The 18,800-nt window shown below is 36.8% G+C and overlaps 1 protein-coding gene across 8 annotated transcripts in view; it reads right to left on the bottom strand.

Moving 5' to 3' along the window:
* The window catches only part of ELAPOR2 (endosome-lysosome associated apoptosis and autophagy regulator family member 2), a 156,887-nt gene that overhangs the window by 47,846 nt on the left and 90,241 nt on the right, over positions 1-18,800 (bottom strand). For 7 of the 8 annotated variants that reach the window (XR_011502766.1, XR_011502765.1, XM_070507528.1 and 4 more), the window contains 6 exons: positions 18,343-18,538; positions 13,432-13,579; positions 10,171-10,257; positions 7,942-8,047; positions 6,538-6,690; positions 5,896-5,984 (listed from right to left, as the gene is read on the bottom strand). Coding sequence is in view for 6 of the 8 variants with exons in the window: in XM_070507528.1 (XP_070363629.1) it covers positions 5,896-5,984; positions 6,538-6,690; positions 7,942-8,047; positions 10,171-10,257; positions 13,432-13,579; positions 18,343-18,538 (779 nt within the window). In the remaining 2 variants the exon portion in view is untranslated. Of the gene's footprint in view, positions 1-5,895; positions 5,985-6,537; positions 6,691-7,941; positions 8,048-10,170; positions 10,258-13,431; positions 13,580-14,491; positions 14,624-18,342; positions 18,539-18,800 lie in introns of those variants that run through there. The other variant, XM_070507538.1, reaches the window with a different exon arrangement.

The following is an 18,800-nucleotide window of genomic DNA, read 5'->3' on the forward strand; positions in this document are numbered from 1 at the left end:
AATCTTACTAAGTAGCTACTATGTGTAGAAGAAAGCACTGTGGGAAATTTAAATATTAACACAAACTGTTTGCTCTGAAGGAGGTTGTAGTCTAATAGTGATAAAACAGGTTCACTATAATATAGAAAAGAAAATACACAGAGGATACAAAAGCATTGGATTTAGAAACAGACAGATTTGGGTTAGAATTCCAGCCTTAAGACTTCTCAGCTATAACCTTAGGGAAATTACTTAATCTCATTACGCCTCAGGTTCCTAACTGCAAACTATCTAAATTGCACAGCTTTGAAAAAAAAGAATTAGAGACAACGTTTGAATACATACACACTGGGTGTGCGCACAAATATGCAAATAATAGCGGCTCCTGCTATTCATACTATGACTACCATTACTATAATTATTGTCATTACCATCATCATCATTTCCAAGAAAAACATGAAATCTCACGGGTTTTCAAAGGAAAGAGATCAAAACTCTTTGGGACAAGTAGGAAACATAAGAAAGATAATCATGATTTCTCCATCCCATGGTACCTTTTCTCCAATATTCCCAGCTCCCTCATCCATACTTCATATGAAATATTTTAATATCCTGGCCTCTCTTCTTTAAATTCTGCCAATATTGTCAAAATTTTCTCAAGCCTTCTGCCAAGGACACAACATAACACTCTAAATGTACTAATCATTCATTCACTTACTAATTCTCCTATTCATTAATTCATTCAAAAGATGTTTCATCACCTTCTGTGTGCCAGGTACTCTACTAGGCTTAGAGATTTTTTTTTAACATGGTTAAGAACAAGTTTCTGTATACACAAAGCTGAGAGTCTGGTGAAGAAAACAGTCATCAAACAGGTATTTGCAAAACCGTGATCTAATACCAAAACTTTAGCAAGCTTTCTATGATCACCAAGTAAGAATCAAAAGAGGTATGTACAAAATTCTGTGGGAATTCCCAGTACATCAAGACAATCTTGCCAGATCTATTTATGTTATTTAAGAGTGTATTCATTCTGCGAACCCGTACAGAATCACTCTATTTTTATTGTGGTAACAGACACCATTTTTTTCTCTTTAAGAACTGACTGGTGTGACACTGAAAGGAAGTGGGAATGATATGGTCTGGTGTCCCCAGCACAGGGATTAGCAGGTGAACTAAGCTGTGCAACTAGAGTATCCCACAGTTCTGGACAGAATGGTTGGTCTGAGATGGGCTCACAATTCAAGCAGGGCCGGTTAGAGTCTTTTCTGAAACTCTGGTCAGCGCTCCTGCCATCAAAAGTTGTGAGGATGACAGTGGCTTGGGGGGAGACACCGCTGGGCATCTGGTACCAAACAAAAGAGCCTGCCTGAGAAGAAAAGCACATGAGTCAAGAATATCAGTGAGAAGAGCAAGAGAAAGTCTTGCTAAAACTGTTTGCTCTATCTTGACTTCCTAGTCACATGACTCAAAAGACTACTGTCCCACCTCCCACCACACCAATTCTTAAAAGTGTTTTTTAAATTCATTAACAGAACTTTACAACTATCCCCAAGTGTGGAAGCAAAACTGTCACCTTGCTCTGCCACCAAAGGAAACATGTACATCGCATCCCACAATCAAGGGAAAAAGCACCACTTTTCACCTTGACAAAACAGACCAAAAAAAAGTTACTCTGTCTAATTTTAGTACCCAAATTAAATAAAAACTTAAGCCTTTTCTGTAAATTGCTGACTCCCTAACAAAACAACATTATCTCCCTGACTTTTGGAAGCAGATATGAGACAACTCTTGTCGATATGATCAACAAGTGAGAGATTTCGTTTTTCAAACATGAACAGCTTAACTGAAAATCATGAATCCTTTGTATTCTTTGGAGGTTTTTTTCCCTTTAAGTATCTGCCACATTTTTTATTTATTGAGCCAGGTCTTCCAAAACTTGGATTCTCTTGGAAATATTTTTGGCAAGTTAATGTTTTCTCTTTTCTAAATACTTTTGTATCTGAGACTTCCTTTAGCACAAATAAATTTTGATTTTATTAATTTAAGCTCATTGTTCAAGCACACTGAGGTGTTTCTGAATCTTAATTCTGTCATTCTTGCCAGTTTTATTGATTTACTTATTCCTAATGTCTTCATGCAAGTTAAGGACTTTTAAATAAAATGTTGAAAATAAGTCATCTGAACTCATATTCTTCTTGGTATGAGTTAGAATATGTATAAATACTTTGTTAAATTTATATTCCTATGATGAATGCCTGATACAAACTACACTAATTAATATCAACTATACTCACTAGTTGATATCCATTTATTCAAACATTTACATATAGTTCTAAAATTAGCCATCTATCCACTTAACCCTATTATTTACTCCACAATTCTCTGCCTTATCCATAGGGAGATCATGAGAAGCTCTATCAAATATCTTAAAAGATGCCTTCTCTTGATGAATACTGCCCATTATCAATGGTCAACATTCTTTCCAGCTCAAATCTCAAGTGGTGAATCTGTGCATGTGTTTGTATGAAGCTTTATGGGTATAATTCAATATATGTAAAAAGTGGGCTCTAAGTAACTTGTTGAAAACAAAACATACATAAAAATTTCAAGTTAACTCACTACTATGAAACCATGCCTATTCTCTAGCACTGGCCTACGTCACGAGTCACATCTAATGCAGCTTCCTACCCACACACCCACTCATCAGTCACACTTACATCCCTTCAGTTCTTTTGACACACCATGTTCCCTCCCACCTCAGGCCTTTGCCATCCTGCTCCCTCTTCCAGAAATGCTCTCCTCCCAAGCCATGGCCTAGATTTTATACAGCTCTGAAGCCTTCCCAGACTGGGTCAGATTCCCATAAAACTCAGACTTCTCTGCTGTAGCACTAATCACAATTGGAAATAATAATTCATTTTCTTTGACGACTGAATTTCTCTTCCTCTAAAGTCTAGACCGGTGGTTCTCAAATTGCTGAGATCCTGGACCAGCAGAATCAGAAATACCTGGGAACTTCTTAGAAATGTAAATTCTCAGGCCCTGCCCCAGATCTCCTGAAACAGAAAATCTGGGACAGGAATCTCCAGGTAAGTCTGAAGCACACTAAAGTTTGACAGCCACAGATCTACAATCTATGAAAACATTTCTTCTTCTGCCTATCCTTAAGCTCTGCCCTCATCACCCAGCACTTTGTATACAACCAGTGCTCAGTAAAAATTCACTAAATGAATCAATGAATGAGTAGGCATTCCACATTTTTCATGATGTTAATGAGAGAGAGTCTCTTAATCAAGATCAGAATGGTTCCAGTTACCAATTAAAATTTTCCTGAAAAATGACCCCTATAAGGCAGGAAGCAATCAAATAACTAAGCTTCAGAATGAACATAGAAACTTGTAACATCCTTGTGTCATATAAATTATAGTGTTCAAAGCCTGTATACTTCAATAGCTGCTTCCCTTGATGATCCTCTCCAAACGGGGGAAAATAAGATCAAAGAGAGTATTACAGGACAAAAAGAGCCAAAACACAGTCATTGAAGACCTGGTAAACATCACCAAACCACTGGCAAATCACCAGGCCATTCCAAGCAAGAACAAAATGCCTTTTGAAAAAGACGACACCAGAAAAAAATGAAAATGTTGGAACAAACAAAAATAGAAAAAATTCACATTCACATGTTTAATCTACACTTCTTCACAATATCTGGTATTTAGTTAAGTTCTCATTGCTTTTTGTTTACTTCTGAAGCTAGAAACATTCATCTTGAAATAAGTCTTAAACCACATTTTAAAGAATCACTGAGTTTATGGAGTGCTAGTACATGGTTTTGTTCTATGCTGAGAACATGTTCAGAGTTGACCCAGACTCAATAGAAAAACATAATTTGTGTGTATGTTTGTACACAATGTGCCTGTGGGTGCACACACATGCACATATATATGTGTGTCTGTGCATGCATGTGTGTGAGCCTGTGCATTCTACATTTAAAATATGGCCTTACTTACTTTTACGCCCAGGTCAGCTACATTTTGTCACAGTATTTATTGACATAATTAACTACTCATTGACATAATAAAAATATGACTTTTGAGTATTTTCATTATAGCAAAGACAAGATCCATTTGCATTTTAGAATTCATTCATTTAAGCTTCAGTAATAGTGAATTAATGATTATTACATAAAATAAAGTTAATTTGCTTTATTAACAAAGCAAGTTTAGCCAAGAAAAGTTTAGCTAAAAGAGCATTATTTCAAATTACTTTCATCCCACCTTAGCGGCTCTCTACATGTATTTTCTAAATAGAAATAGTCCTTACTTGGCCATTATGGTAGGGTCTTCAAGACCTTACCTCAAAACTCCTGTCATTTAAAAGCTATTAGTTTGAATTACTATTCTTATTAAAAATAATAGATGTACTTCTAATCATTGAAATATTCCAGTAATTTACACTGGCCTTCCCTCAAATTATTTTGAGTTAGTAAGTACTTGCTCACTGCAAATACTAAGAGGTACTTGGACTTAAGCATTCAAAAGTAAATTCTTTTTTTTGTTTGTGTTTTGTTTTGTTTCAAGGAATATTAGCCCTGAGCTAACATCAGCTGCCAATCTTCCTCTTTTTGCTGAGGAAGACTGGCCCTGAGCTAACATCCATATCCACCTTCCTCTATATGTGGGACACCTGCCACAGCATGGGTTGACAAGTGGTGTGTATGTCCGCACCCAGGATCCGAACTGACAAATCTCCGGCTTCCAAAGAGGAACGTGTGAACTTTACGGCTGTGCTACTGGGCTGTCCCGGTAAATTCTTTTAAAAAAAAAATTAAGGACTAAGGGTAAGATTAATAACCATATAAGATTTACAGATTAGAATCTAAGGATACAAAATTTAAAAATGAAAGTAATACTGACATCTGTACAGATTTTCCAAACTAGGTTAAGAAGTTAAAGGTCATTGTTTCAAAGACACAAGCATACAGAAAGAACACTCCATCGCAGCCACTTTAATCTCAGTTTCTCCCACTGACAGAGGCTGGTAGAGGCTAACTTTTTAACTAAGAGGATGGCAGGTCAATTGCAGAGTTCATGTGTGTATTTTTCCTCTGGCTAAGTGCCATTTATATGGTAATTACTTTGCATTTTCTAAATGCAATTACACAGTAATCTGCCATAACTGAATCAGCCTATGGCTGCGTGGCTTTATTGACCTAATCTACTGAGTGAACAAATAATCAGAGAAGTTCCACATATTTCCATCCTGTGAGTCAGAGTCCACATTTTAAGGCTGTGCCCCTCCCAATGTTACTACTTCTGAAAAAAAAATGTTAAAAATAGCCATAATTGGGGCTGGCCCCGTGGCTGAGTGGTTAAGTTCACGCGCTCCGCTGCAGGCGGCCCAGTGTTTCGTTGGTTCAAATCCTGGGCACGGACATGGCACTGCTCATCAAATCACGCTGAGGCAGCGTCCCACATGCCACAACTAGAAGAACCCACAACGAAGAATATACAACTATGTACTGGGGGGCTTTGGGAAGAAAAAGGACAAAAAAAAAAATAGCCATAATTTATTGAGCACTCACTATGTGCCAGGTGCTGTGCTAGGATTCTTAAATTGAGTATTCTCATGCAGCCTTATGAAGTAGGTACTGATATTATCCCCATTTTGCAGATGAAAAAACTGAGACTTAAAGCAAATAACTTGCACACAACACTAATAAGCAGTAGATGTGAAAATCAAAGGCACAAAGGCAGGCTTCAGAATCTAAATTCTTAAATTCTCTCTGTACTACTTGTATACAGGTGGTATAAATCAGCTCCTTTAACACTCTCATGAACAAATTAGAATCTGCTGAAAGTGGGAAGAGGGTTGGATAGCTATGGGATGGAGTTGACTGAACAAGGCCTATACCTTTCCGTCTTTGTCACATGGAGTGTGGATCTGGAAATAGTCTTTAGTGGTGCAGGGAGGGCGGGCCATACACTCGCTGGAGCCTTCCTCTGCAGTATAAAAACACATTTCAGAAATGAGTCATTTCCACTGTGGCTCTAAGAAAAGGCAAAAGTCAATACAAAGAAAAGCAGACAACTGAAAATAACCTTACCAGAGAAATGCAGGTAGAACTAGCTAGGCCTAAAGAAAAGAAAGGCCTGCATTTTTATTCTCCCTAGAGCAATGAACGTTTCCATGATGCTTTATTCCATTATCACTGAACATTGTAAATTTGGAACAAAGTTTTTAAGTACATCTCTATACCAAGGAATCATCTAAAATTACAATATGAATTTTTTTTAGATTAGTATAAACATATCCAAAGCAGTTACCTGTCAGGTGTGGAATAGAACAAATTACAAAGGGAAAAGTCATGCAGAAAGGCATAACAAGAAGTCATATTTTATCCATCCTATACTGATTCACTTCAGCACTTTAGTTTCTGGCCCACTGTTCCCATCACATTGTATGTGTGACTTCTCGCTTATGACCTCACATTCGACAAACATACACTTCGAAAGAAAAGAACAAAGAGTATAAACTGGTGAAGACTAGTCCTACCTGAAAATTGGGAGTCTTCTGCACACTTTATGCATTCTTTGGCTCCTTTCTGCGAATAGGTGTTTCTGGGACAAACCTGGCAGTTGAATGAACCTGGTTTGTTGCTGAAGGTACCTGGTTTGCATGGAAAGCACTCTGATGTGTATGCCACCCCTGTGTGGTAATGAAAAACACAGCATGGGAGGGAGGACCCAACAGCAACAAGCAAAGCAGCACCTTCTTGCTTCTACCCAGAAGTGAGAGAGAAATATAATAGTAAGCTCAGCCTTTATCTTTTATCTCACGAATTCAACAGCAAGAAAGTATTTACTGAGTGCAAGGAACTGGGATAGATACTGAATAAAACACAGTAAGTAGAACAAACAATTAAACAAGAGGTTGAAATTTGATAGAGGTATAGTAAATATATAAACCGATTTGTCAAAAGACAACTTCACTAACTCAGAAGTGGGACAAACTCTAACGACTCCTCCAATTCTATAAGCCTCCCATGCTGTGATCTTTGTGGCTACCTGTTCCCTTTTTCTCTACTGCTCATTAAGTCATAGACAAGACCTATTAGACCCTAGAAATGGCCTGACTTCTCTCCTGATTTGTAATTCCAGCCTTTGCCAGCAGATGTCCCTATGACCAATGAGTTAGTGTCACAGGAATGAGCATGCAGAACATAGTAAAATATAAGCCAAACTTCAATAAAGGAGAATCACTGTTTTAATTTGAAGTAGCCCTAATTGGGGCCTGCCCCAGGTCAGTGCGTTCAGCTCTGGCAGCCCGGTTCATGGATTTGGATCCCAGGCATGGACCTACTCCAACTATCAACTATGCTGTGGAGGTACAGCTGTTAGCTCAGGGCTAATTCTCCTCAAGCAAAAAAAAGAGGAAGATTGGCCGTGGATGTTAGCTCAGGGCAAATCTTCCTCACATACAAAAAAAAAAGCAGCCCTAATTGAGAATGAACCATGCCAGGGTTTATTGGCCATTCTTCTGAGCCAGAAAATGCCCAGATGGCTCAGAAAAGCAAAAGGTTTAGGACATAGGAGAAGATGTTTATTTTACTGTTACTTTTATGGATATAATAGTGACCTGGGTGAGCTTGAGGCCTGGCACAATAGAGATGTCTTGAATGAAATCTTATTAACAAAGATTTTTTTTTTCTTTAAAGATACATAAAATTTTCATCATGTTTACTTTTTCACTCAGATTAAATAATTCAGTTTAAGGGTACAAAAAAAACTCCAGTCAACTTGCCAGGAACAAAACCAGGGTCTCTAGGCCTGTATGATGCCTAGCATATTAATTCCTGTCCCATGTCCCCTTGAGCCAGCCACAGCAACAATGGAAATAATATTTTAACTAACTAAAAAATGTGATAGGAGACTATTAAAGCAGACTACTGTGAAATACCTTCAATTGTGATATTTTTTACCAACACTGGCTTGACGGCCTTAGAACCCATAAGGATGCCGGTAGTTCTCCAGTATAGTATGTTTGTGCCAGCTTTCAACATTACCTGTAAAGAGAAACACAAGACACTTAGGTCAGATAAACCATGCTACTTCCAACCATACCTAAAAGCTAATCCCTTACACACTTTTCAATGCATTATAATGAAACTCTAGGGGCTTGGCCCAGTGGCACAGCGTTTAAGTGCGCATGTTCTGCTTCGGTGACCTGGGGTTCGCTGGTTCGGATCCCGGGTGCGGACATGGAGCCATTTGGCGGGCCATGCTGTGGCAGGTATCCCACACATAAAGTAGAGGAAGATGGGCATGGATGTTAGCTCAGAGCCAGTCTTCCTCAGCAAAAAGAGGAAGATTGGCAGCAGATGTTAGCTCAGAGCTAAACTTCCTCAAAAAAAAAAACATAAATAATGAAACTCTAGGGAAAATAAAAATACATTAATTTGCAACCCATAAATTTAAGTCTACTGTTAATTCAGACCTAAGCTCTACTGAAGTTCACATTTTCTAAAAAATAGATTGCCAACTCAAAAAAAAATAGAGTAATAATGAAGGAAAAGAAAATTCTTCAAGTCTGAAAAAGGTAAAATGATTTTCAAAACATTTACACGAAGTGTTGGTTTATATTTAAAAGACACTTATTTTAGAAAGTGAAGGGCATTCAGACCAATTATATATTTATTAGCTGCCACTATTCCTAAGTAGATCTTTGGGCTCTGAAAACAAAAAGGCAACAGACGAGTTTGCTTTCCTTTAAAACTATTTCGTAAACAACACTGCAACAGCAACAGGAGAAAAATAGGACTGTTCTTATAGGACAGCCTGATTTAACTGTACAACTCCAGAACTTAAACACTGGATACTACATCTAATATTTGCTTCCTTTGCCACCAGAACATTTTTCTATTCATAAATCAAACACTTTTCTGATACATTTCATTAGTCAAGTGAACTAATTTTAAGAGTTCCTTGCTTTCTCATTTGCACCTTTATTCTTCTATGTGGTCTCTGGCTGGCCAAATTCAAGCTGTACAAAATTAAAATACAGCCAACTACTTTACCCTGCCAGAGCCTCAGAGAAGTACTGCGTTAAGTACTTTCCCCTTGTACTAAGTCTTCATAAGTGAAGAGAGTATATCTGTTGCCAACGGTTGCTTGTACCTTCAAAGCCCAGCCGAACGAATGCTTAATTAAATGCATCTTAAGTGCTACTAATATCACTTCCAGACATATAAATCAAAAACTTACTCTGAAAGGGTACATTATATTAATTACTCAAGGATGAGGCACCTGCTACAACAAAGGCAAGGACGGTCATTTATTGAAATAGAGCTCAATCTACATTGCAGGCACCACCCTAGGCCCTTCCCATACATCATCTCATTGAACCTGCAAGACTGCTCCCGTTTCTCACACGAAAAATCAGACTCAAAGAGATTAAGCCAATTGCCTAAAAAAAACACAACTACTAATAAGCCAGAGTTAGATTTTAAATCCATGTCTTACTCCAAAGAGATAGTACCTCAAATAATAACAGATTCACAGATTGTGATACCTGATATTTGCCTTCAAGCGTTAGCATTGTCCTGTGGAGTAGTACGTAGTTACCTGACTCAATGAGACTAGGCAGGGGAGAACATTGAGCAATGGGGGGCAAATAAATAGGAAGCAGGTTTAGGCTCCAAAAATGGATGAATTTTGTGATATGCAGAGCTGCCCAACAATGGAGTCAGCACAGTCCCCAACAAGACAAGCTTGAAAATCACTTGTTGGAAAAACTGCAGAGAAAGTTGAATGAAAGGAACTCAAGGATCCTTCCAATGCCAAGAGTCACTGTTTCTCTCCATGTGATAGGCACATCTGTAAACTTACATATCCAGAGGTTTTGTGTATTAGTGTAAAAAGACTTCTCTCTTCTTAACGACCCTTTGAAAAGGTAAAAGTTGAAGTACAATGGGAAAGAGAAGGGAAAGGAACCTAAGGAGAAAGAGAAAGGTAAGAAAAAGTACCTAGAAAGAACCTGTGTCCATGAAACTTAGGGTCAATTTCTTCCCTAACTAGAAATTGTATAAATTAATACGCAATTTTGATTTTTTTAAACTTTAAAAAAAAAGGGTTGAGAAAGGAAGGAGATGAATGGATTGGTTAGAAAGAAGAATAGAGAGAGACTTACAGAGTGAGAGCCCCATTCTCCATTGTCAGTGAGTTTTACCCACTTGTCAGCGGCAGTGTCCATCTCCTGGCACTGATCATTTTGAATCTGTGGATTAAACACAAGGGCCCCAGTAAAGCTTCTTGAATAATGGCTTTAATTAAATTCATTACTCAGCACTGGACAAGCTGCAAGAGCTTCTTTTAGTACATACCAAACAATGGCCATGAGTAATTCTCAACAAGTCAACACACCATGACCTCTGGAGCCTAAGTGACAACTGCATTTGAGTGAACGGTTCTAAGCAAACCATCCTCATTATTGTAACAAAAAGGCTAGCCCATTAAGAATTAAGGAGGGGGAGGCAGAGAGGGAGAGGGGGAGAGAGCAGTTAACACTGAAAATTCACTAAAGGAGAAAAAGTCATCACAAAAATCTGCCCAACTTACCAAAATGTTTTAAAAGCTTGCATTCACCATGCAGGCCCAATAGTATAAAAATAAAGTTTAATTTTACAAGATTTAGGGCAGTAAAATTTTAAATGAAAACTGCTTTGTCTTCAGTTAACCCCAGGACTTAATCCAAATATGTAGGTAAGGGGCCACAGCCTACGTCAAAGTCTCAAATTTTCACTGGGGGTTAAATGCTAAGCACATGCCATGCCACCTCAAATGACTACAGCTACTGTCTTTAGCACCAAACACTCTGTGCTGTCCAGACAATTCTTCCAAAATACCTAAGGAAAACTGCTTTTCCAGGCCTACGAAAAATACAGACATCAAAAAGTCAGATCATCTTTACAGTGTTTCACAATAGTTAGCAACAGGGTGGGGTTAAAATAAGATGTCTATTTCTTTCTCCTCTAAATCATCTTGCCACTTCAGTAAGCCTCCTGTCCAGTTTACAAACAACATAAAAATGTTTTCCATGAGAGAGATTTCCTAAAGACTTAATATAAGCTACTGAGGAGATCTGCTTTAATCAAATTTAAGTGTCATATTTACATTATAAGCATAATGACCATTTTAATGCAAGCGTTACGACATCTTTAAACAGATTTGGACCCTGAATATACCTTTGGTGGTCCATGTTTGGATAGGCTGAAACCTTTTTTTTCAGCTGAAATGAGACATCATGTGTTATTGTGACATTCTTCTGACATTCTGGAGACCTAAGTTCTGCTATTCATTCTAAAAGTAATTAGTAAAGGTGTAACCTTAGTCCAACTGCTTATTCTCTCTAGGTTTCAGTTTCACCATTTACAAAAAAGGAGAGGGGGAGAGCTGAATGAAATTCCCACATACTTCTAAAATTAAATACTTTATTGCTTTAAATTATGTAATGTCCATAGGTATAACTGTATCTTTCAGTCTTCAGACATTTCATTTCCATTAACCATTAGCATGATGACCGTGAAGAGTTGACCCTCTGAGTCAATAATCAATAAAAGAAGGAACATGAACTCGCCATCCCTTTTCAGTCTATAAAAGCCAGAAGAACAAAGGCATCATGGAAAGGAAGTAATGAAGCTTCATGACTCAAGAGTATCATTACTGATAACTCTCAAAAGACTTACTGGACAATACAAAACTAAATGCTTATTCTTACTTTAGTCTTAGTAGTATTGCAAAACTGTCTCATGAAATAGGAAATTATTCACTCTGAGAAGTATTTTGCAAACAAAACGGAGGTTAAAAAGCAAGTCAGTTTGAATGTTGCTTAACATCTTAAACTCAAAGGATATTAGAGTCCGGAGGCTCCTTAAAAGTTCTTGTCACAATCCACTTTACAAAAGAGAATGCCAAGGGCTGGAAAGTTAACTTAATTGCCCAATAACACAACTAGCAACTGCAGAGTTGGGACCTGAGCCAGAATCTCTTGACTTCAAATCTAAGGCTCATACTTTCATGGAAAATACCTCTTCCTAGCAAACTCTTGATTTAGAAATTTCCATTATCAAGTGCAATATAAATTTAGAATTATTAGTACATTTGTTCCTGGAAACTGGAGCACAGAAACATTTTACAAGATATTTTCCCAATTACTTGCACAACACACACTTCTTTTGGTATAAGAAGTCAATCTGAAAACATTTTCTCAAGCATTTGAGTCACCACCACCACAAATATTTGCTAGATTAAATCAGTTTACATAAAATAATTAAATAATTTTAGTGGTAACAGCCTATTCTGTTAGAGTATTATTTTATCCTATATTCTGTAATGCTATTTAATCTCTTGACAGAGACATCAACTAACCCACCCACCGATTCCTTTAGATTGTATAAAACTGATAGAATCAGAAACATGTGGCCACTTCTACTTCTGAAATATTGCCATGATTACACTTAAAAAATTTAAATATTTGAAATTGCAAAGAGAAAAAAAAACCTTTTAAACAAAAACTAAAACTGGTGGAAACATATTTTCAACAAAAGAACATCTGTAGCTATTAGAAAAACCAACTGGGGGGCCAGCCTGATGGTGCAGTTAAGTTCACAGGTTCCACTTTAGTGGCCCGGGGTTCACCGGTTCAGATCCTGGGTGCAGACATGGCATCACCTGGCAAGCCATGCTGTGGTAGGCATCCCACATATAAAGTAGAGGAAGACGGGCAGGAATGTTAGCTCAGGGGCAGTCTTCCTCAGCAAAAAGAGGAGAATTGGCAACAGATGTTAGCTCATGGCTAATCTTCCTCAAAAACAAAAAAGAAAAAACAATTAAAATGAATCTTGGCGAAAATATTTTCCACACAAAAAGTCTAAACAAAATGGTCATTTAATAATCATAACCAAAGTAAAACAAGCCCAATGTTACTCTACAAGGTGGGAGTTCAGACATAAAGAAACAATATTAACCATTAGATAAAATATTATAGAAAAAAATTTTTCTTTTAGTATCAAAAGCTTCAGTCAATATGAAAAACTGAAGAGGCATAAAATGGAATGGGAACAACTGATTAGAAGAAATTTTACATGAATTCTCCTTAAAAAGTAAATTCTAGGGGGGTCAACCCTGTGACAAAGTGGTTAAAGTTCCGTGCACTCTGCTTCAGTGGTCCAGGTTCACGAGTTCGGATCCCGGGCACGGACCCACTCCACTCACCAGCCATGCTCTGGAAGCGTCTCACATATAAAGTAGAGGAAGACTGGCACAGATGTTAGCTCAGGGCTAATCTTCCTCAAGCGAAAAATTAGGAATATTGGCAATGAATATTAGCTCAGGGTGAAATTTCCTCAGTAAAAAAAATAAATAAATTCTAGAATATAAAAAAAACCCTTACAAAGAACTCAAAGAAGATGTTGTTGTCGACATACTGGTACTCAAAGAAGACATAACCCGACTTCTTAAGGTGCACAGCATAAATCAAAGATACCGTGCAGTCATCACGATTTGACTCTATGTAATTTCCACGAGGGATCCAAGAAGAGCTGTGGAAACAAAACCAAGAGGCATTTTATGTGAGCATTCAGAAACCTCCTCTGTTCACGAGTTATGTAACTCAGATTCAAAAGTAGTTCCATCACTAAAGCACAGCAGAAAAGACCAGAAGCTTTTCCAGAACTCAAAGGCCAACACATTTACTGGGAAATGTTCATTTCTTATGGCACATGAGCTCCAAAATTGTGGTAAGGTTATGTATCAATTTGCTATGAAACTGTTATTTTTCACCAAAAAATTTGATCACTGTATAGATGACCACAAATTCTAATAGTCTTATGTGGAATTATTCTTTCAAACAACATAAGAAGTTTTATTTATAAACATGTACACATAGCAGGGTGGTGAGGAGGTTCTTGCTATGAGAGAAGAAACAGTCCTTTAAAAAGCCAATCTAAAATGAACCTAAATAAAATGCAGATCACAGTTTCATAGTATATAGTAGGAATAAAAGTCTAATTGGAACTTTTATCTACAAAACAGGACGAAAAATTTAAAAAATACACTGTTAAACAAAATTTGGGTTGTAAATCTAACCATAAGTTAATTCTTAGAATTAATCAATAATGAATCACATATTGACTTTCTGGGCAAAAAAAAAATTCTAACCAAACAGTAGGGCAGCATAAGGTAACATCATTCTCTTCAGATTTAACTTTTTATCTGGATGATAAGAGTGAGATTTTGGCAAATTCTTTCCTTTTTTCTAATAGAAAAAAACCTTAATGAAAGACTGAGACTTCCACATCCCACATGACTAACTGGCGTTGGATTGCCCTTTCTCTTTAATAATCTACTAAACTAAACAAAATATATGAGCCATGTTCAAACATTGACAACAGGCAGTGCAGGACTGAGATTCTTGAGAGCAGAAAGACACATGAGATAAAGCCCAAATTGACCTTGACTTCATTCTTCAGGACACTCTCCAGACTATGGCACCAGGACATAGCATCCAAGCAGAGCACAGTGGTCTCACTAAGCTGAGCATCCGAGACGAGTGTTTGGGTCAGCTGAAACAGCTAGAATTCACAGGCCTGAGAATCAGAGAAAACAGAGGCTCCAGAAGTCCATATGGAGTTTCTCCATAGGTCCTGAGGTTAGGGCTGGAGTGTACCTACCAGAGAACAGTCACTAAAAGCTGAGACATAATCATAGAGGTCACTTTAATGGGAGTCATTAGAGCTCCAGGCCAGCCAGAGAGGAGAAAACTTGATAACCATATTGGACACTCATCTGAAACTCTAGAATTTGTACACCTTAGGAATAAGGGCCATGCCAAGAGCAAGTGTCAACAAATGTTTTCATAAAGGGCCAGACAGTAAATACTTCTGGTTTTGTGAACCATCTGGTCTCTCCTGCAATACTTAAGTCCCGCATTGTAGCTCAAAAGCAGCCATAGACAATGCAGAAATAAATACGCACAGCTGTGTTCCAATATAACTTCATTTACAAAAACAGAGGGAGAGCCCACAGGCTGTAGTTTGCCAATGCCTGCACTAGAGTAAAGGCTATGACCTAGAATTAAGTGTAAAACCAGTACAGAGCCACCTTAAAAAATAATAAAACCAGGCCTGAGAAGATCAAGGCGCTCTCCTAGTAAATAAATTGCCTGCCAGAGCAAAATTCAACACACTTCAAATGAAGAAAAAAATAACCCACATTCCCTACATCTTAACATTCACAAGGTCCAAGATACAATAAAAATTTACTAGACACACAGAGAAGTGGGAAAATCTGACCCTTAATTGAGAAAAAAGAATTGGGCAAAAGAAACAGACACGTATTTAAGACAGTTCTTACAAATATAATCAATAACATTAAATAAAAGATGAACACAATGAGTCAAGGGATGGGGAATCTCAAGTATTTTATGGGAAATAAGAATCATAAAATAAACTAAATGGAAATTATATAACTGAAAATTACAATATGTGAAATTTAAAATTCACCAGATGGGCTTAAGATCAAGTTTGAGACTGCGAAAGAAATGGCCAGTGAACTTAATGATAGAGGAATCGAAATTATGTGATCTGAAGTTTGGAAGAAAAAAAGTGAAAAGAAAACTGGAGCTTCAGTGACTTTTGGACAATATCAAGTGGTCTAAAATACATGTAATTGGAGTCAAAGAAGGAAAAGAGGGAGAGAAAGGGGCAGAAAAACTATTGGTGAAACAGTGGCTAAAATAATTCCCAATCAACCTCCAAATCTCAGTAACTCAGTGAACCTGAAACGCGTTAAACACAAAGAAAATCAATGCTGAGTACCTTGTAATAAAACTCTTGAATAGCAAAGATATAAAGAACATCTTATAAGTAGTCAGAGAAATCAAGACATTATATAGAGAGGAATTAATCATACAAAATACAGCTAATTTTTCATCACAAACAAGGGAGAGTTCAGAAGGTAATGGAACAACATCTTTAAAGCATAAAAAGAGAAAAGAAAAAGTCCAGAGTCCTATGTTGAACAAAATATTCTTCAAAACTGAGTTTAAAATAAAGATATTTTTTAGGTAAACAAAAGCTGGAGAGAATTTGTGAGCAGCAGACCTGCATTACAAGAAATGATAACAGAAATTTTAGAGCCTGAAAAAAATACTAGCTGAACATTCAAATCTATATAAAGGAAGAAAGAGTACCAATAATGGTAAATATGTAGATAAACATATAAAGCTATATTTTTTCATCTCTTAAATTCATTAAAAAATGATTATTTAAAACACATTTCCTTGTATTGTAGGGTTTATAATATGTTTCTAAATATAACATACGACAATAGCACAAAGAAGCAGGTGTAAATGTAACTATACTGATGTAAAGTTTTACGTAAGAAAAAGTACAGTATCTCTAATTACACTATAATAATGCGTATTGTAATTTTTAGCCTTTGTAATCAAGAATTAGCAAAGTTATCTGAAGATATAAAAAATACTAATCATAACAGAAAAAAATTGATAAATTGTAGTTTTTCAAATTTTAAACTTAAAAATATCTTTCAGAAAATGAAAAGGCAAATGCCTCAGACTAGGAGGAAATATTACACACAAGTATATGTATATGTGCATATGCATATATTATATGTTAAATATTATATGACTATATACATGACAAGAACTTATGTCCAGAACAACCAAAGAACTAACAGCTCAGTAATAAAATAACCCCAAAAAAGTAGAAAATGGGTAAAATATTTTGACACCTCACACAAAAAATAAACACATGGACAACAAACATATGAAAAGTGCTCAACATCATTATACGAAGGGAAATGCAAATTAAAACCACAAGGAGATATCATTTCACAGACACACGAGAATGGCTAAAATAAAACAAGACAATAATACAAATGTCAGTAAAATGCAGAGTAACTAGAACTCAAGCGCACTGCTGGAGTCTATACTGATGCAACCATTTTAGAAAACACTTTGGCAATTTCTTCTGAAGTTCAACATACATCTTCTATATGACCCAACCAACTATAAAGAAGTAAAAAAATTGCAAGATTGACTAGGTAGAAAAAAGGAAAGAAAAGAGGGAAGGAGGGAGGTAATCATAGCAATAGCAGACTGAAATTTACATTAAGAAAATTATACTAGAAGACAGTAGATTGAAAAACTTCTGCTTATCATTCAGTTTCTTTAATGAATAAACTATTCCAAGTAGAAAAAGAAGACGTCAATATCTCCTGCCTACCAAGACAAAGATCTGAGGTCCCATAACATCCTACTAACACCTTCCATAAGGAACTCTTTTATTTAAACTACATATATACACACACATATATACATTTGCATATATATATATATAGTACACGTGTGTATATATACACATGTGTGCACATATCTATTCACACGTGTATACACATTTACATATATATTTTGAGAAATAATCCTGTTAATGACGTCTAATGTCATAACCCTATAAAATGAAATGGCCATTATCAGGAAGCAAAAATGTCACTTGGCACAGAGAGAGAGCTAGAAAGCAGGAGGGATTGAGGAAAGGTAGGAAGGACAAAAGGGAGAGAGGGAGAGAACACATCTTTTAGCACAGCTAAATAATTCCCCAGCATCCTTAGCTCATTGCAAAAATTTTGAGTTTCTGAGAAGCCCTTCTTCTCAGAAGATAGCCGATGTCCTAAAGTTTAATTCTCCTAATCACGGCCACATGAAAGGAAATTTTACATAGTCAATGTGCAAGAGAACAGGAAGGGTTACAGCCCAAAGGTAAACACTCTGTGTTTTTTCAAAACAATTTAACATTCCTCCAGCATTGTCATAGGCAAAGCCAATAATCTCCTATGTAAAACGTAGAAATTAAGCAAAGAAGTGAGTATTTAACCCACTCTCTCTTACAGGAGATAATCAAGGGTCTAAATTAAGGTTATGCATTCTTCTTTTCAGAGGAAAAGAAAAAAAAAATCTGAAATCATCCATTAAAAATTAGAGAAGGGTTTGTAGAAACATCACTGGCTTGAATGTAGTTATATTATTAGAAAATTAATTTGTTTTTCTAATAGCTTTATTGAATTTCTGATACAATATATATTACGTCTAGAGAGCAATTATTTTAACCTCATGAAAATTCAGCTACATTATTCATAATGACTGTACAAAAAAATGACTCTTTGCAACTAGTTTATCTATAATCCCAGTCAGGACCGAGATTACCCCCAACTTCCTTCTGAAAAAGAGCAACCACACACTTCCCAAGTATTCAGTCAAGATACAAAGGCTCCTTTGGATTCTTACTTGTTACAGCCATCTGGCCTGGTGTCAGAAGGGCCGACCACAGTGTCCATGAATGTTGCAACATTGGAAAATCCAGCTGGCAATTCATCCCATTCATCAAATTTGATGCCACTGCCCAAGGAGTAGGTGCCTTCACCACACTTACTGCATACCTGGTTCTTCATTTCTAAATACTCTCCAGAAGCACAGGAGAAAGCTGGAAGGCAGAAGATTGTATAATCCATTAGTCACTGCACTCCCCCATCAACTTCCTCCCCTTCACATTGTCATCAGAATTATTTTTCTAAAGCTCTGATCATGTCACACCCTAATTAAAGCTTTCCAAAGTCTCTTATCACTACATGCACTTCACAATCTGGGCCCAATCTGTTTTACCAGGCTCATCCCTTGTCCCATCCTCTTCCAACCATAACGAAATTTATATCATTCCCAAAATATTTCATCCTCTTTCTTGCTGC

Source organism: Equus asinus, chromosome 1 (assembly GCF_041296235.1).
Source record: "Equus asinus isolate D_3611 breed Donkey chromosome 1, EquAss-T2T_v2, whole genome shotgun sequence".
Lineage (NCBI taxonomy): Eukaryota > Metazoa > Chordata > Mammalia > Perissodactyla > Equidae > Equus > Equus asinus.